This window comes from Ambystoma mexicanum, chromosome 3q, assembly GCF_040938575.1.
Source record: "Ambystoma mexicanum isolate Mex_15411 chromosome 3q, UKY_AmexF1_1, whole genome shotgun sequence".
NCBI classification, from domain to species: Eukaryota; Metazoa; Chordata; class Amphibia; order Caudata; family Ambystomatidae; genus Ambystoma; species Ambystoma mexicanum.
Window position 1 is genome coordinate 924,583,172 of NC_090926.1, and position 25,322 is coordinate 924,608,493.

The 25,322-nt window shown below is 45.3% G+C and overlaps 1 protein-coding gene across 1 annotated transcript in view; it reads right to left on the minus strand.

Annotated features, from left to right (window-relative positions):
- Nucleotides 1–25,322, minus strand: part of LOC138583119 (ATP-binding cassette sub-family A member 9-like) — a 2,601,648-nt gene that overhangs the window by 164,066 nt on the left and 2,412,260 nt on the right. Inside the window, exon 35 of the mRNA XM_069655079.1 lies at nt 603–722. Coding sequence (XP_069511180.1) covers nt 603–722 — 120 coding nt within the window. The remainder of the gene's footprint in view (nt 1–602; nt 723–25,322) is intronic.

A 25,322-nucleotide genomic window follows, 5' to 3' on the forward strand; every position in this document is an offset into this window, starting at 1 on the left:
ACTAAGTACAAAATGCATGCTAATTTAATTTATCATAGATATGTGGAACAAATAGCGTATTCTATTTGGGCCCCAGGGCCATTTGGAAATAATGTTTCCATTCCCACGCAGGGTCTCAGGGTAAGGATGGATGTGCACATGTTCAGTTCCCAATGCAGGGCATCCTAAGAGAAATATATAGAGGATGGTATTATCATTATTTAAAACAAATCTATTTTTATTTTTTAAGTTCACACAACTATTCATCCATTTTCTCAATTTTTGAGTTTTCCTGTAGAGTTGCAATAAAAAAGACTACTTGATCATTTCTATGAAAACCCCTACAGTATCAGTATCTCCTGGATTTGCCAGAGAGGTGGCATGCACAAGAGCTGCTTAATCCATAAAGGAGTATCACAGGATCCACCAGTAATGATCATCAATAGCAACAACAATTCAAAGCAACATAATGAATTCAACAGTACATATCCTAAAGTTTGGGTTCACATGATGCCTTCAGCGTCTTCCGATTAATTTTGTAGCATGGCACCAACACAAGACATATCAGAATCCTCTGCTTGGGTCGATCTGGTACGGTGCTAAATATAACAATTTGTGCTCACCTTAGCTTTCCTGATACCATAATAGCCACCCGGTCACACAAAGCCTCTGCCTCCTCCATGTAATGAGTAGTCAGAATGGCACCTCGCTCTTTGTTCTTAAAGGCTGCCCGAATGGCTCTCCTGCAAATAACAAAATTCACGGGTTTATTGGAGCCATCTGTTAGTTATTGTGTATGCAATATGATTTGTTTACCTCCATTGTGTATATGATTTGCATACAAGGGGCTCCTGCAATAAAATATTTTACAGAAATATATAACCCTCCGCCACCTGTGCAAACAGAGAACGTTTGGGTTATATTTTCCCATCATGGTATAGAGTAGTACATGTTTGATGTGGTGTTGCCTTGGTGACAAAAAAGAAGATTACACATCATGTTCATTGACAGCTCAAAAGAGGTTAGAAGATCCTTATGAAAAATATAAAAACGGACATGATTAATAGTATCAAAACTACAATAATTCCATCATTTCTCCAGTGAATACATTTTGCTGCAGGACATTTTATCAAGGCGTGTTTTTAGAGCAAATACCAGAGAGAACTGTCAAGATGCCAAATGACAGAATATTATGTGTGTGTGCAAGTAAATGGGTGTTGTATTCAAGCCTAAATGTTCTAAAGCTGGGAAAAAATCTCATGTGTGTTCTTACCCCACCTTGAGCTTAAACACATGTATTTCTGATGCTTGGATCTGCTTAGATTCACATGCTATGCATAGGCCGACATCTAGTGGGTGTCTCACAGAGTATTACATGACTTGTTTTCGAAATTCGAAAGGGACATTGACTGATCGCGTTTGTAGCACTCTCCCTAGAGTGACGTCTACTGTACCCATAGTCCTTCACGCATCGAGATGTTTCTGACATGAGGGTGCATGAAGTGTTTGTGTGAGTACAAGAAAGATAACGTTGAAAGGTAAAGATAGAAACATCTATGCACCTTTAAACTCCAGAAGGGGAGGAAGGGAGGGCGCATGTGACTCTAAGCAGATACAAGCATCAGAAATACAATTACAGTGAGTAATGTATGCCTTCTGAGGCTTGTGGATCTGCTTCGATCACAATTTATTTATTTATTTATAGCATTTGTTATACGCCCAAACCCTTGGGTATCACGGCGTAGGTTACAGAAGGATTTAGATTTCTGGTTGTATTGGAGGCAATGTTACACAAATAAAGGCAAGCAACACAATTCTGAATATACAAATCAATTTACAGTCGAGGCTGGGATACATAATCACTAGTCAAAATCGATGTTCTGGGAAGACGGTTCTTTTTGAACTCTGCCAAGATGTTAATTACAACGGGTTGTCTATGCAGAGGTTTTTGCTATGGGGAGCGGTTCTACCCTAATCTCTGTTAAAGAACCAGGTCTTCAGTGATTTTTTTAAACTTGAGTGCGCAGGTTCACCTCTCAGTGTCACTGGGAGGGAGTTCCAAGTTTTAGGAGCTAAAACCTGAAAGCTTGTTCCTCCCACTTTCGAGAGTTTGTAACGTGGGACCAGAAGTTGGGAACTGTAGTTAGATCTTAATGTTCTTGTCGAATTCTTGGTCGTCACGGTGTTAGTGAGGTAGATGGGGGCAGTCTGAATCAGGCATTTATGCGTAATGCACAGCGTTTTGAAGAGGATTCTTTACTTCATAGGTAGCCAGTGAGCTTCCTTTCTGATCTTTGAGACATGGTCATGCTTTTTAATGCCAAGGGCTGCTCTTAAGGCTTTATTTTGTAGAAGTTGTAATTTGTCAAGGTTGGCTTTGGACACGCCCATGAGTAGCACATTGCAATAATCCAGTTTGGACAGTATTAGTGCACGGGCAAGGGTGATACAGTTTGGGGGGGGGGGGCAGAAATTGCTGACTGAGTGAGATTATCTTGGCTGTGTATGCAGTAGTTGAGGAGAGTGAGTTGATGTGCTTTGTCATGCTAAGGTTTGAATCGAGGTACACACCCAGAGTTTTAATCTAGTTGAGGATGGGGATCCATCAATGATGATGGTGGAGTAGTCAGTATGGAGTGCGTTTATTTTAGAGGGAGCGCCAACAATGAGGATCTCTGTCTTTTCGTCATTGAGGCAAAGACTGTTGACTGCCATCCAATTCTGTATTATGGCATAGATTTTGTTTACTAAGATTGTGTCTTGCTTATGGTTCCCTGAGATGGGTATCAGGATCTGGGTGTCATCCGCAAGGTTTGTATAGATAACACCCATGGCATCCAGAGCAGCGAAGAGGAGCTTAGTATAGGCATTATATAGGGTGGGTGACAAGCAGGAGCCTTGTAGTACTCCGATGGGAACTGGGACCGTATCTGCTGATGCCTTACCTAGTGTGACTCTGGATGTTCGGTCTGTTAAGAAGGATTTCTCCCAGGCCGTGGCATCTTGGGAGAGATGGAAGTTTTCTGCCAGTGTAATGCATAGCTTATCGTGGTCCACCAAGTCAAAGGCAGCCGATAACATGCTATGCATAGATTAGTGAGCAGTAACTGGAGATGGAGGTGGGTTGTGAGAAGTTACAGAGGCAAATAGATGTTTTAATACTGCTTGTCCCACCTGTGAATCTGCTTTACAGTGTACAACTAGGCAGTAATGCTGAGTAAAAGTATGAATGGAAGTCCAAGTAGCAGCTTTGCAAATTGCATCTAAAGGAACATTTACAATAAATGCTAAAGTAGCTGCTGTGCTTCGTGTAGAGTGAGCTCTTGGTGTAAAAGGTCAAGTTTTTTTGACAGTGAGTAGCAAAGTTGGATGCATTTGACTATCCATCTGGTGATTGCATTCTTAGAAATATGATCTCCTTGTCTGCCAACTGCTATGGAAACAAAGAGCTGATCCGTTTTCCCTATCAGTTTAGTTTTGTTTATGTAGTATAAGACTGCCCTCCTTACATCTAGGGTATGGAGGCTTTTTTTCTGCTGTATTTGAAGGATTTTGGAAAAAAGGAGGAAGTTCAATTGATTGGTTAACACAGAACATAGAAATTAATTTTGGTGAAAACCTAGGAGGTGTTCTAAGAACCACCTTGTCTTTGTGGATGATAATGAAAGGGTCTTGTACTGAAAGTGCTTGCAGTTCACTGTCTCGTCTTATTGAAGTGATAGCTACTAGGAAAGCTGTCTTGTAAGTTATGTGCTTCAGACTGGCCTTGTGCATAGGTTCAAAAGGTGGATCCGTGAGTTTTGTGAGAACATTAAGGTCCCAACCTGGTGGAGGATTTAAAAGGGGAGGGTATAGTATTTTTACTCCTTCCATGATAGCTTTGATAACTAGTACTTTCCACCCAGATCTTTTGTTTTGAGAAGTAGTGTAAGCAGATAGAGTTGCTAACATAATTAAATACTAAACCTGAGTCTAGCAGGTAAAGCATATAGGGAAGCATGTGTGATGGTGAACAGTCAATTGAATTTATGCTTTGTGATCTGCACCAAATGACAAATGTTTTCCACTTGTTAATAGTGTCTATTAGGCTTTCATGCTTCTTCAAGGATATCCATACACCTTTGTGGAAGATTTAAATCCCAAAATTCTATGACTTCAGGAGCCAAGCTGCCAAGTTCATAATCTGAGGGTATGGATGGAATGTCGTTCCCTTGTGTTGAGATAGCAAGTTGAATGGCCACAGAAGCTTGATTGGTTTGCACATTGCTAGTTTGAGTAGGTGTGGAAACATGGTTGTTGCGCCCACATTGGAGCGATCAGGTTTAGCGTGACTTGTTCCTGGTGCACTATTTTGTTCAGGAGTGGTGTTGGTGGAAAAGCATAAGCAAATTTCCCTGACCAACTTATCCACAGGGCGTTCCCCTTGGGTCCTGGTTGGCGAAACCTGGATGCAAAGTCTTGGCATTGTGCGTTTTGTTTTCTTGCGAACAAGTCTTCAGGTGGATGTCCCCATATGGTGAAGATATTGTTTAAGATATCTTTGTGAATTTGCACTCGTGTTCTGCAGGTAGTGGTAGACTTCTGCTCAGTGTGTCTGCTAGTGGATTGTTTTCCCCTGGAACACGTTGTTACACTAGGAACATGTTTCGTTTGAGCGACCACTTCATGCTTCTTTAAGGATATCCATACACCTTTGTGGAAGATTTAAATCCCAAAATTCTATGACTTCAGGAGCCAAGCTGCCAAGTTCATAATCTGAGGGTATGGATGGAATGTCATTCCCTTGTGTTGAGATAGCATGTTGAATGGCCACAGAAGCTTGATTGGTTTGCACATTGCTAGTTTGAGTAGGTGTGGAAACATGGTTGTTGCGCCCACATTGGAGCGATCAGGTTTAGCGTGACTTGTTCCTGGTGCACTATTTTGTTCAGGAGTGGTGTTGGTGGAAAAGCATAAGCAAATTTCCCTGACCAACTTATCCACAGGGCGTTCCCCTTGGGTCCTGGTTGGCGAAACCTGGATGCAAAGTCTTGGCATTGTGCGTTTTGTTTTCTTGCGAACAAGTCTTCAGGTGGATGTCCCCATATGGTGAAGATATTGTTTAAGGTATCTTTGTGAATTTGCACTCGTGTTCTGCAGGTAGTGGTAGACTTCTGCTCAGTGTGTCTGCTAGTGAATTGTTTTTCCCTGGAACACGTTGTTACACTAGGAACATGTTTCGTTTGAGCGACCACTTCCAAATCTTTTGGGATAACTTGGACAGATACTAGAGAGTGTGTCCCTCCCTCTTTGTTTAGATAAAACATGACAGTGGTACTGTTTGTCCTACTAGGTGTTGTTGGAAAGCTTGTAGGGCATGTTTAGTACCCATTCATGTGTTAAAATATATTTGGGCATGCATATTGACCATTTACTGTTGTAATGTAATTAGTGATGTGATCTGTGATGACATTATTGTGGTCATAGGATGCGCAACAGGGGGCGCAAAGTTAAGGCGGCTTTAGCTGAATTTCAGGGGGTTAACGTCCATGCAACAAAAGTTTTCCCCTTGGATTTAAAAGGTTTTTTTTACTATGTATTGCTCACCTTAACATCCCTGCAACAGGTTTTGTTATTCCATAGATTTTTTTCCAGACATGGCCATAGGCCACGGCCTACACTGTGCCCACTGTAAATCTTAGAACACTACCAGACCACTAGCCACAGCCTTCAGCCATAGCTGGTGGGCACGACCAACTGTCCATTGTAGAACACTCCCAGACAACTAGCCATTGCCTTGGACCATGGCCGTTGACAACGGCCACTCTATATTTTAAAACACTTGCAACTAATCACTCAAAGACGTTCATGAATCCAAACTGATTTTTACCTGTTTTGACAGTGGTATTGTTATGTATAAAATATTGCAGGCTTTGAGAATCACAATGTTTATAGGTAATGCGCATTGAGATTAAATGATTTGCTTAGGATCACACATTTTGGTTAAGCAGCGTGCTACAAGCCCCTTGTTTTATGCCCGGTCTCTTGCTGACTGTTGAGATATATCGCACAACCCCAACTAACTGCATTTAAGCAGCACGGAAAACTGAAGAAATGTCCAGCTTCAAGAATAACATATGCCTAGGCTTTTTCCCCCATACCGAAAATCAAAAGCTGGCACCCATGAATGAACGCACAGTAAAATAACATATATTTTAAAGTGAAATATACAAATGTAGTTCAATAGACCTAATCTTTAGACAAAAGTGTGCAAGACACAATAGCATTGGAGTTTTAATAAAAAGTAATTAACACCAGAAAAATAACTTGAGAGAGGAAAGGTTCCAATATTTATGCTGGCAAAGTATAAAAGGTGCTCCCCTTTTTAAACCCATCAATCTGTCGCAAAATATTCCCTGGAAAACACAATCCCTATACGCAACAAGTGCATGTGTTCTTGTGAGTAAGCGTCTGTACTGGGAACATGACAACCTGACTAAAATCCTGGTAGCCAAATACTTGAGAAAGTTTGCCAACCTCAAAATAAACCAAGAGGTTGTGTCTGCTCTCTGAAAAAAAGTTACAATTTCCACCCACATGTGTCCATTACTTGTGACCTGAAAATCAGCCACAATCAGGGGAAAATAAATGCACCAGTGTCCAGGATTGCAAACTCTCTTACCACAACGTGGGCAAATACTCATGACTTACTTGCCCTCTCAGCATTTCCCATCCTCACCCCCATTTTTGCCTTCCAACGATACTCTGCTTTATAAATATATATATATATATACTATCACTCAAATATATACATCCTTATAGAATTATGTTAGGCATTAAGTGTACAATTGTGTCAGTATTCCCCCATCTTCACTGTGAGACTACAAATACCAGAATGCAATTCAGCAAAAGACCAAAAAATGGTCTCTGAGTGCAATACTTTCAAGGACTGACAGTAGCCTGGTTTAAAACATAACAATGTGGATGCCGTGTGGTATGAGACATTTCAAACTAAGAAAACACACAGAATTCGAGACTGCGACTGTCTCCCATCCATGCAGTAACCAGGACCGACCCGGCTTAGTTTTAAAGTGAAGAAGGATTCGGCCCCCTTAGGCCATGATGCTCTAAGTGGCTTTGCAAGGTGGGCTCATTTATTAGGCAACATGGCCTTAGGGGGTTGACCCCTTCCTTGCTTTGAAGCCAAGCAGGGTTGGTCCGAGTTACTGCATGGATGGGAAACCCACTGTAGCTGTAAACGGTTCTATGTCATTTGCTGGGTTTTTTACTGCAGATTTTTCAACGAAAAAACTCATTCAATTTTTATTTTTTATTTTGGGGGGGGTCCTCCCCAAAACCCCCAGCCACTTTTATTTTTTTATATGTTCCCAAACAGCCACATCCCAAATATATATTTTTCTAACACCCCAAGAATTTAGATGAGTTTTTTTCATTACAAAAACCCACAAAAAAACATCCACCGTTGAAAGGACGTTGTACCGCTGTAAACATATCTGGGCTTTTGATGTTGAATGGGAGACTACAAATACTAGAATGCAATTCAGTAAAAGGCAAACAAATGGTCTCTGAGTACAAAGCTTTCAAAGACTGACAGTAGCACGGTTTAAAAAAATAAAATAATTTGGATGCACATTTGGTCGCCTATCCATGCCAGTAACCGGGACTGACCCTGCTTAGCTTCAAAGCATGTTTGACCCTGCATAGCTGCAAAGCAAGGAAAGGGCTGGCCCGTATGTCTAAGTGGTCTTGTAACATTGGAGACCTAGATGGCTATCGTGTTTTTTCACCCCCAATGTCACTATAACTTAAAAAATCTCTATCCGCCGTAATGGAACTACACATACCCGCAGCTATCTGTAGTCCTTTATAACTGCCGTTTTTGGGAAAAACAGCCACACAAAAAAAATGCTCACCAAGTGCCCACCATCTGTGAAAGCTCCCCCCATCCCCAGATGGCTTCCTCATCTCTCCTGCCCTCTCCCTTTCCCCCACAACCCATGCTGTTTCTGTGACGCAGTTTGCTTTGAGATGTCAGCTATTTACAGCTATAGTGGAAAACTCCATAGACACCATCCCACTCCCATATTTTCACTTGGTGCCCTCTAGCCTGATGGCATGTTCATCTTTTTTGACCTGCAAATGCCTTTTTTCCTACATTTCATTTTCCCATAACCTCAGCTATAACCTCACCTATCACTCACATCGAGAGAAGAACAAGATGTCAGCTGTTTCATTTCTAAAAACATCCAGTTCTGGTAATTTACAATTTTTATATAGCTATTTTTTAGCAGGGGCAACCCCTTCTGCGTCAAATATTTGCTACTGCATTATAACTACTGCACGGTCTAACCTCAAACCACAAACAGCACGCTTTTGAACACTTTGTGCACAAGTTGTTTCAGACCTGGTCCAAATCCATCCAGCGCTTTGGGCTGTGCACTTTGGCAAAAATGTACCTGTCTATGGGAAAATGAATGACAAGAGTCGGCCGCAATTTTGGAAAACAAATTTCCTTTGGCTCTTGATAACTTTTTTATTTTTTAATAAATATTTGCAGTCTGGGCGGGCCGGCAAGTCCCTAATAACATTCAAAGTTACGGCTGAATCTGTTACTCAAATCAAAAGTTATTAAGAATAGTATTTTAAGAGGTTCCTTTAGTCGGGCAAGGAATAGTTTTCTCAGGACAAGAATCGAAAGAGGAGGTTGAATGTGACCTATAATGTCTTTTCTTCAATTGTTGGAGGAAGATGAAGAATGGTGTGACCCACTTTTGGATCGAGAACGCTTTTTTAGATTTTTCCCTTTGAGGAGATTCGACTCTCGACTCATCGGACGAGCCTTTCTTTGGTTGAAGTAGTCGAGGGGGATTTAGTTTGGGGCCTACCCGCTGCTAATTTCCCTTTTTGCTCTTTCAACGCCTTACCGGTCATTGCTTGACAGGATCGACAGTTTGTCGTGTTATTCTGTATGCCAAGACACCACAGACATATTTGGTGAGGGTAGGGTCCGTAAGCAACATTCTGGTGCCGCAATCATAGCATTTTTTTTACCCGGTCTTCGGGGTTGATGGTGTCGATGACAAAGCCATAGTTTTTCAGAGTGTCGCAGTTTCTTAATACTGGAACTGAAGCACGCCGCAATTCTCTGAAGTGTTAACCATTGCAGAAAAACAGAACTGAAGCCAATGGGTGTTGCACGTGCAATATGTACCAGGGATGGCATCGACATCGGGACAGAGGCCCTTGAAGGATATTGAGTCAACCACATCGACGCACAGCGCCCTCTGCCAGGAAAAAGAAAATGCCCGAAGCAGCTGGAGACAAATATAGCAAAAGGTGAGAATTATGTGGGACTACACTACATTTGAACAGGCCTTTTTAGTCAGTCTCAAAGCTAGTGCTTAAAAACAGTATCTGGCGTGCCCATCTCTGTTTCCAATTATTTGAATTATTTCCCTTCACCCAGCACCTCCCCCACTATCTGTACTCCACTGCGCCCACCCTCTGGACCCCTTCTAAAAGCCAACCGAAGACACTGTTTGCTGCCCTGGGCTGCATTTTTCTCTGGTCCTCTGTGTCAAGGTGGTAAGATTTCCACACATTTCTCTGCACTTTGTAATGTGATTTTGAGTTGGTTGTGGAAGAATGAATGAACAGCAATACCCATTAGGCAATCACTTTGCATTGTCCTTCCCCTATTCACCAAACTCAAAAAGCTCATGGCACATTGTCCCTAATCTGTGACACCATCCCACAGCAGTGACAGTATAGTGACTGTTATGGCAAATAGAACAGCCCCTTTTTAGCCACAGTCTCAAAGCTAGTGCTTAAGAACTGTATCCGGCGCGCCCATCTCTCTTCCTAATTACTTGAATTATTTCCCTGCCACCAGCATCTCCCCCCACTCCCTGTACTCCTCTGCGCCTGCCCCCTCGGCTCCTTCTAAAACTAAACCCCAGACACTCTTTATTGCCCGGTACTGTATTTTTCTCCGGTCCTCTGCGTCAGATGGTAAGATTTCCACGCATTTCTCTGCACTTTGTAATGTGATTGTGAGCTGGTTGTGGAGGAATGAATGGACTGTGGTGATAGGTATACCTTCGTTCTTTATGTAACATAGTGCCTAATAGGCCTGCATGCATGGGTCAATAGCACTATACATTATGCAATCTCTCTTTGCGTTTCCCTTCCCCTATTCACCAAACACAAAAAGCTCATGGCCCATTGTCCCTTATCTGTGATACCATCTCACAGTCGCGACAGTATAGGGAATGGCATAAATATACATCTGTTATGGCAAATAGAACAGCCCTTTTTAGCCACAGTCTCAAAGCTAGTGCTTAAGAATGGTATCTGGCGCGCCAATCTCTCTTGGAAATTATTTGAATTCTTTCCCTGCCCCCAGCATCTCCCTGTACTCCTCTGTACCCACCCCCACCCCCTAAGAGTGTCCCAAACCATACCACGGACACTCTTTGCTGTCCCTGGGCTACATTTTTCTCTGGTCCTCTGTGTCAGATGGTAACATTTCCATGCATTTCTCTGCACTTAGTAATGTGATTTTGAGATGTTTGTGGACCCCGGTGGTAGGCATACATCTGTGTGGTGCCAAAGAGATCAAAATATATATATGCTGTACCAAGTTGCCTAACTTATTTGAATATATATTCCAATGTATATATCAAACCACAAATGTTGAGCAAATTAAAATGCTCATCAGACGGGCACTGCTAAGCACGTAGTCTGCAAATGCAGAAAGAGAGTCTCATGGAGTCAGGAAGGCTACAAAAAGAAGTTTTTTTATTTCTTCAGAAACAGGAAGTGAAAAAGAAACTGATGTTTCACTGTACTCCATAGCTTAATCATGGTCATATACATAAATATATATTTTTGAGGCTTGTGGATCTGCTTTAAATCACATGCTATGCATATAGTCTGACATCTAGTGGAGGCTGCAGAGTATTGCATCTTGTTTTCGAAGATAGAAAAAGGACGTCGTCTGGGCGAGATTGTAGCACTATCCCTCGTATGACATGTACTGTGCCCATGATCCCTCACGGGTCGAGGTCCACCGAATAATATTTTTCTGCGTTTCTGGTTAGTCACATTAATAAAGAGCTAGTAAGTTTATCTGTGAAATATATTGCGATATTTATATTTATATATATATATATTTACATATATATATATTTAATATTATCGCGGGCATGGCCAGCAGCTATGCAGTGAGGTTGCAGGCTCTGTGAGCTCCTGCCAGATCTGTCCATTTGATTATCCCACCAGCACAATAAACACTATACAAATCCTGAAAAGCAAGTTCCAGTGTGAGGAGCACAGTGGCAGGGCAAAGCAAGGAACTTCGGAGCTGAGGAGCACCAGAGAGGCCATGTTGCAACGACGGAGGTGCCGGAGGAAATGCTAGCGCTGACAATGTGAACAGCGCAATGGTGGTGGAAGCAGAGGCGGAGAGTGCCCAGAGATGTAGACGCTGCACACCGGCATAGGAGATCTGAGAAGGCTGGGTGGTGAGCCAGCCATAACTGATCCAGCATGTGAGCGGTGCAGAAGCTGGCTCCGAATGGGAGGGCCTGCGGTGAGCAGAGGACTACATACGGCGAGGAGCCAACTGAGCCCTGGATAAATCTGGTGAGTGCCGGCAGTGAGACTGAGAGCGGGAGGAGACGCGGTGTAGAGTTGCAGACTGTCAGGGGAGGAGGAACGGTTGCCTGGAGTGTCCGGAGAAGGTTGGACCGGCAGCAAGAACTGGGGATGATACACTAGTGAAGCTGGTGTAAGAGGAGAGAGACAACGATCGGATCACAGCTGTGCTCCTGGCTTCTTACCCCTTGAGCCCGGTTGCTGCTGAGGCTTGGTGAAATACGAGCGACAGCTCTGGGAGGGAGGCGCGGCAGAGGAATCTGGCACCCACAATGAACCTGGGAAACCTGGCGATTTAGCGATTTGGACCACTCCCCGGGATAACAAAAATACATTTGTGTGGCACTGGTGTGGAGACAAAAGGGAGGCCGCATAAGACATGGAATTGCCACAAGGAACACCACAGTGACTAGGCAAGCAAGGTGGCTTGGAAGGCTGCAGCCGGGGAGACCTTTGTGTCCTCTACCTCCATACGCAAGGGTGTAGAGGACTCTGACAGTGGAGCTGAGAGACCACCCCCTCAGACACCGGACTTGGCATAGAGAGGTGCACTCAGGCCTCCCCTCTGATGATTCAAATAATTTGACTGGCACGGTACAACACGCGACTGCTGACAGTGGTACCGCGTACTGAGGCGAGTCAGCCTGCACTGTCTGGGCTGGAGTTGTTGGGCATAGCTGTGTAAGTGCCCAGGGGCAGAGATGCAGCAGCAGGAATAGAATGTATTGGGAGGCTGGAATCCCCGACCCTCGGGCGAAGTAACCCAGGCCGGGGCAGCGCAGCAGGACACGACACACTGCACTCATGCCGGACAGGCAGGGCAAGGGAAAGTCCAAACAAACCAAGATGGAGGCATTTGCATGCAAGAAGAGGGACAGTGGTGAAGCCCGAGCGGAAGCCTGTATCTCGCAGCAGGAGACCAAAGCAGAGGAAAACGTCATCCTCAAAGTCATAGCCACTCTGCAAAGCACTCTGGAGAGGGGAATTGATGATATCAGGATAGATGTGGGGCTACTGAGGCAGGATATCCGGGCACTGGCAGAGAGGGTGCAGTCTGTGGAGGTCGAAAGCTGGCGAAAAAAGGAGGACTGTAGCTGGGGCACTGACTGAGGTGAGGAGTTAAAACTAAAGATGACCGCACTGGAGAGCAGAACAGAGGACGCCGAAGGGATAGCATGGCAGAACAATGTGAGAATAATGGGCCTGCCGGAGGGGACGGAGGGCAAAGACCCCACGATTTATGTAGAAAAACATGTTGCTGCAGGATATAAGGGTGAGGACCTTGTTGCAGGGTTTCACAGTGGAGAGAGCTCAGAGGTCCCTGGCCAGAAGACCCTCACCATGGCACCACCAAGACCACTGATAGCGAAGCTCCTGAACTACAGGGACAGGGAGACTATACTGGCCATCTCCAGACAAGGGGGTATCATCGAAAAGGGGTCTGCCAGGGACACAGTGTACCCAGACTACACGTTGAAGGTGCAAAGACAAAGGGTGGTTTTTGGACCCACGAAAGCGAGGCTACGACAGGCACGCCTGAAATATATGTTAATATATCCTGCAAAACTGAAAATATTGCACAACAGCACTTCCCATTTCTTCGACAGCACTGAGAGGACACAAGCTTGGATGGACTCGATCGGAGTTGCTCACATCAGGAGGCGGCAGACCTATGAAGGGTCACACTGGGACAGATACGCCTGGTCTTCAGGCATGAGCTGCTGGGTGCATGACTAGTGGCAGTTGGCAGGGGGCGGAGACATGGAACCTCACTGGAGGACTTGGATAGACACACGCCAGTTCTGGGCCGTTAAGCGGGGGTCTGGCGGCTGAAAACTTTGCCCCTGTTGTAAACTGTTTGTTCTGTTAAAGGGGTGCCTACAGTGGCACCCGGATGCCACATGCAAAATCGGTGGAAGGGAGGGGAGACACCGGTTAAGCGTGAGAAGCAGCTGAGCCTGAATGGCCTAAGCACCGATGGGCACTTGTTGGAGATGTTGGGAGTTTTGGGGAAGTTATGTGTTATGTTGAATTGCATGCCTGTTGTTCCTACACCCTGGTGTTGGCGCAAGGCAGGTCTCTGGGTCGGGGAGGAATAATGGCTTGGGGACGAGCAGGAGGGAAGAGGGAAGAAAATAGGCTATCCAAACACAGGCGGGTGGATCGAGCAGGTCCAAGGGAAGAACAGGCACACTGGACAGCAGTGGCTCGGGGGGGGGGGGCAAGTGGGATGCCTGGATGGGATGGGAACTGAACAAACAACATTATTCATATTAACATTGTCCCCTGGAACGTGAGTGGTCTTAATAGTTTCATTAAGCGGAACAGGGTGCATACATACTTGGTTAGCAGAGGAGTCCATGTAGCCCTCCTGAGGTGATGCATTTTATGGCAGCTAAACAGGCCACACTTGCTAAAAAATGGGGGGACTGGTGCATGGATCCCCATATTCGGCATACGCCCATGGTACCCTGGTGTGGGTGCCCCTTAGTGCCTTTCAAGTTACTGGAATGCAAAAGTGATAAAGAAGGTAGGCTAACTATAGTGCATGGCTTCCTGGAATGAAGGGAGATCTGCATCATTAGCCTGTACGCCCCAAACCATAACGCTGCTGGCTACTTCAAGTCTCTAGGTCCCTGGCTGGCACCACATAAAGGGGCACTGTGGTTTTGTGGAGGGGACTTCAACTGCACTATTGATCCTGCGCTGGATAGGTCGGATGGTAAAGATGGGAGACAAACGCTGCAGGCTGGGGCGCTGGAAACATTCCTGTGAGAGCTAAAGATGGGTGACATTTGGAGGCAGTTGCACAGGGACAAGAAAGGCTATTCATTTTACTCAAACCCACACACGCATTGATTACATGTTCATGGGGTGGAGGTCCTCAGGGAATTTATTTTAGCTGATTACCGAGCAAGATTCCATCAGATCATGCACCACTCGCAGTGACGTGGCAACACATGAGAGGTACACCCCCGTTCCCCACATGGCGGCTGAGAGTGGAGGCGTTGCTCGACGAGCCGTTCAGAGTCCACATGGGAAGCAGAATAGCCGGCATTTTTGAGCATAATGAATGTGAGGGGGCTGGAACCCTGTGGGAAGCCTTTAAGGTGGTGACGAGAGGGGAAGCTATTGGGAAGATGGGTGGCATACGCAAAGACCTGCTGCGTTGTATAGCTAGTACGGAAGAGCAGATGGAAGGGCTGGAGGAGACGGGGGATGAGCAGTGGAGTTCGAGAAGAGGTTGATTGGGCTGTGGCAGGACTGTATAGCGGCCTGGGAGCGGCTGGCAAGCATGATTGTGGCAAATATATAGAATGGCTACATGAGATCGAGACAAGCGGGAAGGTTGTTGGCCTGGTTGAGCCGGGCCAAGGAGGAAAGGAGCATGATAACCTCCATTAAAAACGAGTACGGGGAAGAGTGCAGGGCCCAAGGTGAGATTAATGCAATCTTTAGTTGATACTATCAGCGTCTATATGAAGCTGGAGGGGGATGTGATGTTTGTGAACTGAACGATGTATGGATGGAAATCAACCTGCCCCACCTGGAGCAGGAACAGACCGAGATGCTTGATGCTCCGTTTACAGAGGAGGAGCTGCAGGCAACAATACGCATGCTGCCCACAGGCAAAACGGCGGGTTCCGACAGGTTCGCAGCGGAATTCTACATCGTCCCTCCTGCAGATGCTATAGGAGGCATACGAGGCAGGCATGCTGTCTGCGAGCCTCCACAAATCCATCATAGTGTCGATACTGAAACCGGGCAAGCCACCATTAGAGTGCGGGTCGTATAGACCGCTCTTGATGATCAATCAAGATTGTAAAATTCTCGCTGCAATGTTGGCGAACAGACTGAGGGGAGTCATAGGCACCTTGATACACCCAGACCAAATGGGTTATGTTCCCGGAAGAAATATATCCTGGAACCTGTGCAGGCTGCACTGTATCCTAGATAAAACCAGAGGGAAGGAGGCAGAATATGCTGTGGCTTTGCTAGATGCTACAAAGGTATTCGACCCAGTGAGATGGTATTGGCTATACACCGCACTGCAGCGCTTCGGAGTGGGGCCACGCTTTGCACGATGGATACAATTGTTGTACAGAAAGCTGCTGGCACGAGTGAAAACCGGGAGACACATCTCTATGGCGTGGGAACTAAGTAAGGGAACCAGACAAGGGCGCCTGCTCTCTCCCATGCAGTTCATAATGGCTCTGGCGTCGCTGTCGTCTTTCTCAGAGCAGAATACAGGAATGTAGCTCAGGCAGTGTCTACCTGAGTAGTTGTGGATATAATGGGCAATGGACTCTGTCTGACATTTGGGGGTGAACATTTATAGCGACCCCCGAGTGGAACACAAGGAGAACACCTTCGGGGTGTTGAGAAGTCTATGGAATTTTTGGCAGAGGTTCCCCTTGTCAATGATGGGTTGCATGGCACTACTCAAAATGATCGTGTTGCCACGCCTGTTGTATCACTTTGTGAATGTACCGTACAAGATCCTGAGGTTGTTCTTTCATGGAATAGACTTGGTCGTGCTCGGGTTCCTATGGGGAGGGAAGGTGTCGAGTATAGCTCGGGGCACTTTGAAGGGATCACAAGGAGGGGCGCATTAGATTACCGCATTTCGAGGCATATTATCTAGCCGGACAACTACAGTTTGTGGTGTCCTGGCTGACAGGCGAGGCCTCCCTGGACACTGGATTGCTGCGGGGCAACGTGTTACTGTTCTATCTGAGGGAGGCACTCTGGGCGGCACTGGTCGCATAGGGAAGGAAGCTATGGAACAGATGGTGGAAGTTGATGGGCAAGCAGGACCCGTATTCGGCTACTGTGTCCCTGGTGGCAGTCGCTGGGGGGATCGGGAGATTGTCTGTAACATTAGATCGCATTGGGAAATGAATGGTGCCATTACCTTAGGCGACCGATGTAAGGAGGGGACAATGTTGAGCTTTCCCGAGCTGGTAGAGATGTACGGTATCCCGAAGGCACAATTCTTGAAATATAACAGGATGCTTAAAATAGTTACGACTTGGTGGCCGGACATCAGAGAGGGCTTAGAAGGGGATGAGGTGCTGGACTGCCTCTATGATCTGATGGAAGGGGGTCATGTCATCTCCAGGCTCTATGAATTGACACTAGACTCACTTAGTAAACCAGACATCACAGCCCGGGTCAAGTGAGAGGGGGAATCGGGTCAGGCCTTCACGGAGGGGGAATGGGCCAGGTTGCTATTGTACATGAGCAGGGTATCTAGGAATGCCACATTCAAACAGCTACAGCTATACTTCATGCACAGAGCCTATATGACTCCACACGCTATTTCATGGTTCCCAGGAGCGGGAGAGCAGAACTGCCAAGATTCTTGAGTACGTCAGCAGGTATTCTGCACATGTTCTGGTTCTGGCAGGATAACGCAAACAGGGCCTCCAGAGGTGGGATAGAAATGCAGGGGTGGCCCCCCGAGGCATGCCTGCTGCAGGCCTGTTACCGAGGTGACGCAGGGAGACACATGTGGTGAAGATTAAGGATCTCATCTGCATTTTAGCAAAGCGCTGGATAGCACTGGCTTGGAAGTCAGCAGAGGGTCCCCGAATAGAGGCCTAGTGGGAGGTCCTTCGGAAGTGGGCTGAAGCTGAAACAGTGGGGCGGCACAGAGTGGTATAATGGGATCAGAGGGAAGTTAGTGTGGATGTCACGGCATGGAATGCATTGCTTCAGTGGATATCAGCACCCTCAGTTGACGTGCCGCCGTGAGACGAAAGCAACAAATAGAGGATGGAAGGCTGGAGAATCTGCAAGATCATTGGAGGGGCTGGGGGTAGCTAGCAGGGTACAGGTAAAGGAGGTGAGGGAGGGATGAGGCATGCATATGTTTTGTTGTTTGTATGTTTACTAGTAGGAACTGCTAAATTCGGCCTGGCTTGCACCCGCAGAGGGCCTGGTGGAAAGGCTGAACACTGGAAACAGACAGCTGAAGGACGCACTGCGAGCAGAGGCATTGATGATCAGTTACGCACTGTTAGGCCCACAGAGATACAGTGCATGTGACTTGAACATTCATACCTACAGAGATAGCCCCCGGAAGTGCATAGCCACCTGTCGGCAGCAGTTGGGGTGGGGCTAGGGGTTCTTTCTTTCTTCTTTGTTTATTTGCTCTTGTTTGTTTATTTGTTGGAAATGGCAATAAAAAGTTTAAAAAATATATATATTTAACATTATCGCGTCTTCGGTGCACTATTTCGACAAACATTTCCAGACTATCATCCGAAGACTTCCGCAACTGAACTCTCGACGACGGCCTGCTGCTTTCTTCAGGCCTTCGCAGTAGGGAGAGTGGGAGCTGTTCTAAAATTTTAAAGACATTAGAGAATGCCTGTTCTCACACTTTCCCACACTTTCCTTTGTCTACCTGCCTTTCCGTTTCTATTAACCAGAAAAAGAACACAATTTAAGCTGTGTACTTCCTGCAACAGGATGTTTCTTTGGAAAGACATTCAGAGAGAGTGAAATTATTGTCTTCCTCAGGATCACGACAAACTACGTTGTAAGGCCTGGAAATTATTTATGCCAAAAACTCTTAAAGACAGGCGCATGAAGTGGTGGGCGGCGTGGGCCATGCAGGCAAATCCCTTTCCCCCACCGGCACGGTTGCTTCTGACGAAGATGACTACGGCAGCAGTGGCTCCAAATCGGATGCAGGAGACAACACAGTGGAGTCTTTAGTCTACCTCGTGTCTGTCCCCAGCCTCACTAGGCATGCCGAAAGCCTTGCTATGGGGTGTACTTTGGCGACAAGGGGACACACATGCACGCACAATCTCATATGCACACAATCCGTGGGCACTCTTCAATAGGATCGTTGAAAATGCCAGCAGCACCCACGGGTACGTCAAAAGCTTTGTTGAAACCCAGAGAACATTCACATTCTCAGCCCTCTGTGCTTCTGCAACTGAGTTCAGCACATGGATCCAAGTCTGTACATACGTAAGGTGCCTCCCCTAAATATTCAACAGCCATTTCAGATATGTCAAAACATACGTCGAAACAGAATTCTTAATAAGGAAAAAACACACTAGAAACACACTAGAACACCTCAACAACAGCCTATTAGTACTGGGGCCCAGCTTATCTGTCCCCCTCTTAGCCAGGGATATATTCAGGCTGCTGACATTTTGTCTCAGTCCCTGCAGAGTAGGAACAGCCCCTCTTACTTAGATGAAATAGTCTTCCCTCTTCCACAGACACCTAAAAGGGTGACCTGGACTAGGAAAAGGTTTGAGAAGACTGTCTGAGTTTATTTTTTTCCAGAAAAATGTCCCATAAGAGGACTCTTCTTTTAGAAGTGTGGCCTCAAGTACCTAAGCCTCCAAGGCTTCAAGCCTCTCCTATTCAGCCCGTTTCACATATTACTGATGAATCCTCTCATATTTTTCAATATGATCAATTTCATCAGGATGATTTTTACTATGATCTGGACCGAGGGGACAACACCCGAGATCCGGACACGTGGCTGTAGGATACTACTCATCAGGGTACATGGCCAGCTACTCCTACACATCATGAGGCTGAGCCAGAAGTAGTGTTTGAGGATACTGATCCTACTGATCATCCAGGGGATTCTTCCCCAATTGATGACCAATTGCCTTGTAAAAACATTCTAAAACAAAGGCTGCAGAGCATTTCAAAATACATACACAAAAAGCAGCGTTTTACCCTGACTTTATAGCAGACATTTTGAAAGAAAAAAAGGCAGTCAGTCAGTCCATTCCCTTGCTTAATTCTGTCATAAAGAGAATTGTGCCTTCTCTAGTCATGCGCTCTCTCACACATGCACATAATCCACGAGTAGAGAACATTTTTAAGGCATCAACATCTGACCCTTGGTACATTCGGGCTAATGTGCCCCCAAATTCATTGGTGGTCACTACTACCAGAAAGAGGGCAGGGGTTCCCCTATCCACTACAGAAGCACCTCTCGACAAGGAGTGTAAGAAGCTGTATGCCTTGGGGAAAAGGGTTACAGCTTCAGTGGCATATTCCACTCGTATTGCCAACAATACCACACAGCTCGTTATCTACAGTGATTTTCAATGGGGCTTACTCCAGGACGGCTTAAATAACGTTCCTGAACCTACTAAATATCAACTGCTATCTATAGTTAAAGAGGGCAGACAAGTGACACACAATACAGCAGTAGTTTAGAGAATGGGTACTCCCTGTTTATGATAAGGGGGGGTCTACACTATCGAATGGGAGACTAATATATCGAAAAAGAACAAAGATAGGTCAACTACCCCTTCCTTTTTCCCTAAGTAGCATCAGGTCATTTCCAAGGCAATCTAGTCAACTCTCAGATTGATAAGGGCCACAAATTATTACAGTTGATATGCCATATTCTTTTATTTCAGTGCATCCTCTGCACAACTTAAAAAAGGACTGTAAATAGGTCCTATACAGAAAAACGAAAAACAAAACTGTGTTAACCACTTACAATCTAGTTGGTGTAGTTACACTGTGTCAAACAAATCAAATCAACAAAATATTGTTATCGTATTATTAGGAAAGGGAGCGAACAGTATAAAATCCTGTTTCAAAGTGCTATTTGTTCACCAATTGTAGGATCAGAGACCCTGATCACTTCCACATTTGTTAATGTGACAAAAGTCTACGTGGGCTGCTGTTTCTCTGTTCATTTACCACGTATCTGCAGCCTCTCGATATTACTCTATAACATAAATACAAGCTATATATAATGTTGTACATTCAACAAAGTTAACCTTTATGTTCGTTGGTATAGATGGAGACATAGGAAAAAAGGTAGTAACAATTTCCTAATATTAATTCGAGATATGTTTCGGCCATATAAACTCATACATATCACTCTCCCAGTGCTCCCCTACCCACACCAAAAAATGACTCACCCGTCAGGTTTCCCTCCCATGCATCTCCAGTAGGAGGTTGAATAAAATAACATCATTCACCCACACATGGGAGGGAATTACATCAGATCAGTGGGTGTTAAAGACTATGGCCCAGGGCTACTGTAAATAATTCCTCCCGAAACCCTGGTACAACCCGCCAGAACCAAGAAAGATGGCACTAGACCTGCAGTAAAAAGTGGAAGGCCTGCTACAAAAGGGAGCGATAGAACTCGTCCCAGTTCTAGAGGTAAACAAGGGTATTTATTCAATATACTTCCTTGAACTCAAAAAGGATCTAACCATGCGCCCTGTTTTAGATCTGCACCCTGCAAACAAGTATGTCAAGACTCAAAAATTCAGGATGATAACTTTACAGGAAGTAATTCCCCTTCTCAAGCAAGGAGATTACATGGCAACATTGGATATGAAATATGCATACATATTTCAATGTTGTCAGTGCACAGGAAATACCTAAGATTCATGCTGGGAGAGACTCACTATGAGTTCAAGGTTCTCCCCTTTGGGATAGCCTCGGCGCCAAGAGCATTCACCAAAGTTCTAGCAGTGGTGGCAGCGCACCTACACAGACAGTCCATACCGGTGTACCATTATCTGGACGACTGGCTAATAACAGGAGACACACATCAAGCAGGATGTCCCCAGAATACCCAGAAGACCATAGAACGACTTTTCCAATCGGGATTCTCCATCAACGAGAAAAAAATCAAGTCTCGCCCCCAGTCATGTAAAGCAATTTCTTGGGGTTCTCATTCAGCCAAAAGATGGCCCTGTCTTTCCCTCTGAGAAGAGGGTACAAAACATGCCGTTAACCGCCAGATAACACTATGAAAGGCCATGCGCCTTCTAGGGATGATGGCTTCCTGTGTTTATCAGGTATCTCATGCTCGTCTACGCATGTGTCCGATGCAAGAGTGGCTCTCGAACCAATGGTCCCAGGCAAGCAGTCAGTGGAACGATCCAGTTTCTCGAAAGCTCTTGTTGTATCACTTCAGTGGTGGACAAAGGAAAACCTTGTGAAGGGGAAGTCTTTCACCAACCTCGCAGTGAGGTCGCTCTCACCACAGACGCATCTCTTTCAGGGTGGGGAGTACACTTTCTCCACCACACAGCACATGGTCACAATCAGTAGCCAACAAACACATCAAGCTGTTGAAACAGATATAGGGCAAAACAGTACTGATCTTAACAGACAGCACCACACCAATGTTTTATATAAACAAACAGTGGGTAAAACACTCTCCAGGGGCACTCAAGCACATGTTCCTCCTATCACAACCCGTTCCAGGGGAACACAATCTTCAAGCGGACGTGCTGAGCAGAAACTTTCAACTGCCCGTAGAACACAAGTGTTGTTTACACACAGACATCTTGCACAATGTCTTTTCAGACTGAAGGCATCCTTTTCGCAACTCAAAAAAATGCACAATACCAGGGCTATGCCTCCAGGAATCCGCAAACAAAGGGGATGGTCTCAAGATTCAGGTGGTCTGCGAAATGTGCCTATGCTTTTTCCCACAACTCCTCTCCTCAACAGGATAGTTCACAAGATCCACCAGGAACAAGTAATCCTGATACCACCAATGTGGGCTCGTCAACCATGGTTCTCGCACCTCATGAAAATGTTACTTTGTCCTCCAGTCACACTTCTGTGCCCCTACAACATGCTGTCACAGAATCAGGGAGCAACACTACATCCATGTCCACAAGCTCTAAACTTGGTAGCCTGGCTCCAGAAGTCAGAGTTTAGACATCTTATTCTACCGCAAACATATATGGACATCCTTAAGGAGGCTCATAAACCAAATACCAGACATTGTTATTTTAATAAATGGAAACGCATTGTCATTTAGTGTACGTCTCGTCACATCAACCCAATTGATTGCACTTCTTCACATATAGTGCTATATCTAACTTACCTCTTAGACTCAGGGCTCGTCTTTAATTCATAAAAGGTTCACCTTGCTGCCCTTACTGCTTATACCACCCCTCAAAGTAAGATTTCTTGGTGGAAAGTCTGTGTAATTAGAGTCTTCATGGAAGGGCTCAAAAGACTTCACCCCCCAATATATAATCCAACTCCCAGATGAGACTTGAATATTGTCCTTCCTAAACTTATGTGCCCTTCTTTCGAGCCAATGCATAAACCAAGTCTTAAATGCCTTAGACTTTTCTAGTGGCTGTTACTTCTATCAGGAGGGTAAGTGAACTGCAAGCCCTTTCCGTTCAGTATCCTTTTGTTACCATTCATAAGGACAAAGTGGTTTTGCGTACACATTCACGCTTCTCACCAAAATTAATTTCTTTTTTTTTAAAACATATTTTTATTGGTTTTCAAGATCATATTGTCTACATTTCCCCAAACTCGCCCCCACCCCCATGTACTCCCCCCAGCCGGATGAGAGTTCTTTCCATTTCTGAGAAAGTTTGTGATTCATGAACTGAATAAGTCCAAAATTCTGATCTTATGTGGGTACCATTGTACCATGTAGTCACTTTGTAGGAAGGATACCATTGCACCCCATTCTTTACGGATGTTTTCTGATCGCCCGGTATCTTATATGTTAACCATTCCATTGTAACATATGACCAAACCTTCTGCAGCCAGTCATAGATTGACAGTGGGGATTGCTGTTTCCATTTTTGCACAATTGCAAGCCAGGCTACAATCAGTAAACCCATGAAGTTTCGTTTTTGCGCGTTCGTCACATCCCTAGACTGGGGATCTCACATTCCGCAAAGCCACACTTTTTCTCACACCTGGCATATGTCTTTGACCATCGCCTGTATCTGAGCTTTTACCTCGGACCAGAAACATTTGATACCTGGGCAGTCCCACCAGATGTGTTTCCAGCTCCCAACCCACTTACAGTTTCTGCAGCACAGATTTGATGTTTGTGGATACATAGCATTTATCCTCTCTGGGATATAATGGCATTGGACCATTATTTTCACCCACATTTCTCTCATCTGTATTGCCCATGTCAGTTTTGGTTTAGCTCCCATTGTGTTCTGGGTATTGTTCCCCTATTGACCTTCCCCATTTCTTCATATAACTCCATGCGATCTCTCCTTTTGTGTGTTTACAAATGTATACAGGGTTGAGACTAATTTCTTTGTGACTGTGTGGGTCGTTAAGTAAAGCTCAAATGGGGTTAGCTCTCCGGTCGCTGTCTGCCTTATGGCTGGGGTCGACAGCCAATGTCTCAGTTGTTCGTATTTATATCTGTCTTTTGCTGTCAGGCCCAGCAATGACTTACAGTCCTCGAACAATCTAATTTCCTTGTCCTGATACATGTCTCCAATTTTTATACACCCTGGCGTCTCCCACGTTTTGTATCCCCCCTTCTCTAAGCCCAGCAGGAATCTCGGGTTTCCGAACATGGATTTAAAGGGTGCTGGTTCTTCCGTTAGCTTCTTGTTGTTTCGTCCCATACGTCTTGCTAATTTGAAGGTTTGGGTGTCTGTGTTTTTCCCTCTCCATAACAGGTCCGACAGTGGTGTCCCCACCACTGCCCTATCCTGGATGGCCCAGATGTTATGTGTGTCTGTTCTACATTCATCGGTGTTTACATTGGGTGATATTGATTTGTTATTTCCTGTGATTCTGCCTGCTGACGTATGAAAACAGATTAGGTCTGTGGATGACGGGCCAGGATTAGGCAACACATGGGCTAACATGACACTGGCAGACAGGGATAGGAAGGCTGGTGAGCAAACCCCGCAGATTATCTTAACATTGCCTATGAACATTGGCACTAAATTAAAAATGATTGTCCAGGAGAAAAGGATTGTTTGGGACAAACTCACTGCTTGCATGCAAAACAAGTCGGAAGGTGCTACAGAATATTTTAATAGGTTTGAGGAAGTGTTTTCGGATTTTAGTGGACAAGATCTGAGTACGGAACCAGGTAAAGGATTGTTTGTCGACAAGTTTGTGCAAGGCTTGTTGCCCGAAATACAGACACTGATTATGATGCCTAAGAGCGCATGGCAAGCGAAGTCGCAATCTGAGTTTCTACACATGGCTCAGTATTATGAGAATAGAGTGAATGAAGAAAAGGACAGGGTGGATAAAAACAGAAGGTGAATTGAAAACAAGGGTTTTGCTTCAGCAACTGGCAAGGGGAGCTAGAGGTGGTAACACACAGTTTAGAGGACAATACGCACCACAGGGCCAGACCCAATTGGGTCCCCCATCCATTAACCAATGTGCATACTGTAGACAAGAAGGCCATTGGCGCGCACAATTGCCACTTCTCCAGCAGAGATTGAATGGTACCCTATCTAGACGATCGAGGGGACGTCCAGGTCTAGTGGGCCTTGGGAGGAATAATTATGTGAATAATTCACAATCACAGCTACAGACACAACCCCAAGAAGGCTCCCAAGAAGGCCAAGGGAACCAACAACAGAATGCAGGTGGCAGGAACATGATAACCCCTCCAATGCATATTACACTGAAGACTTTACATCTGATGATGTATTTTTCCCATAGGACAGGCCAAAACACGGTCTGGAACAAGTGCCTATTCCCATTGACCAAAAAGGGCCCTACGTAGATATGAGGATTGGGAATATGGAGCGTGTATTTTTAGTAGACACCGTCGCGCAGAAATGCTCAATCAACCATCAGCGGGTTCCAGGTATACCACTGTCAGGGCAAAGCAATTTTTCCATGGGGTTCTCAGGTACGCCAGTGATTTGTCCAGTTTCGAAGCCGGTGCCTTTTACATTACACTG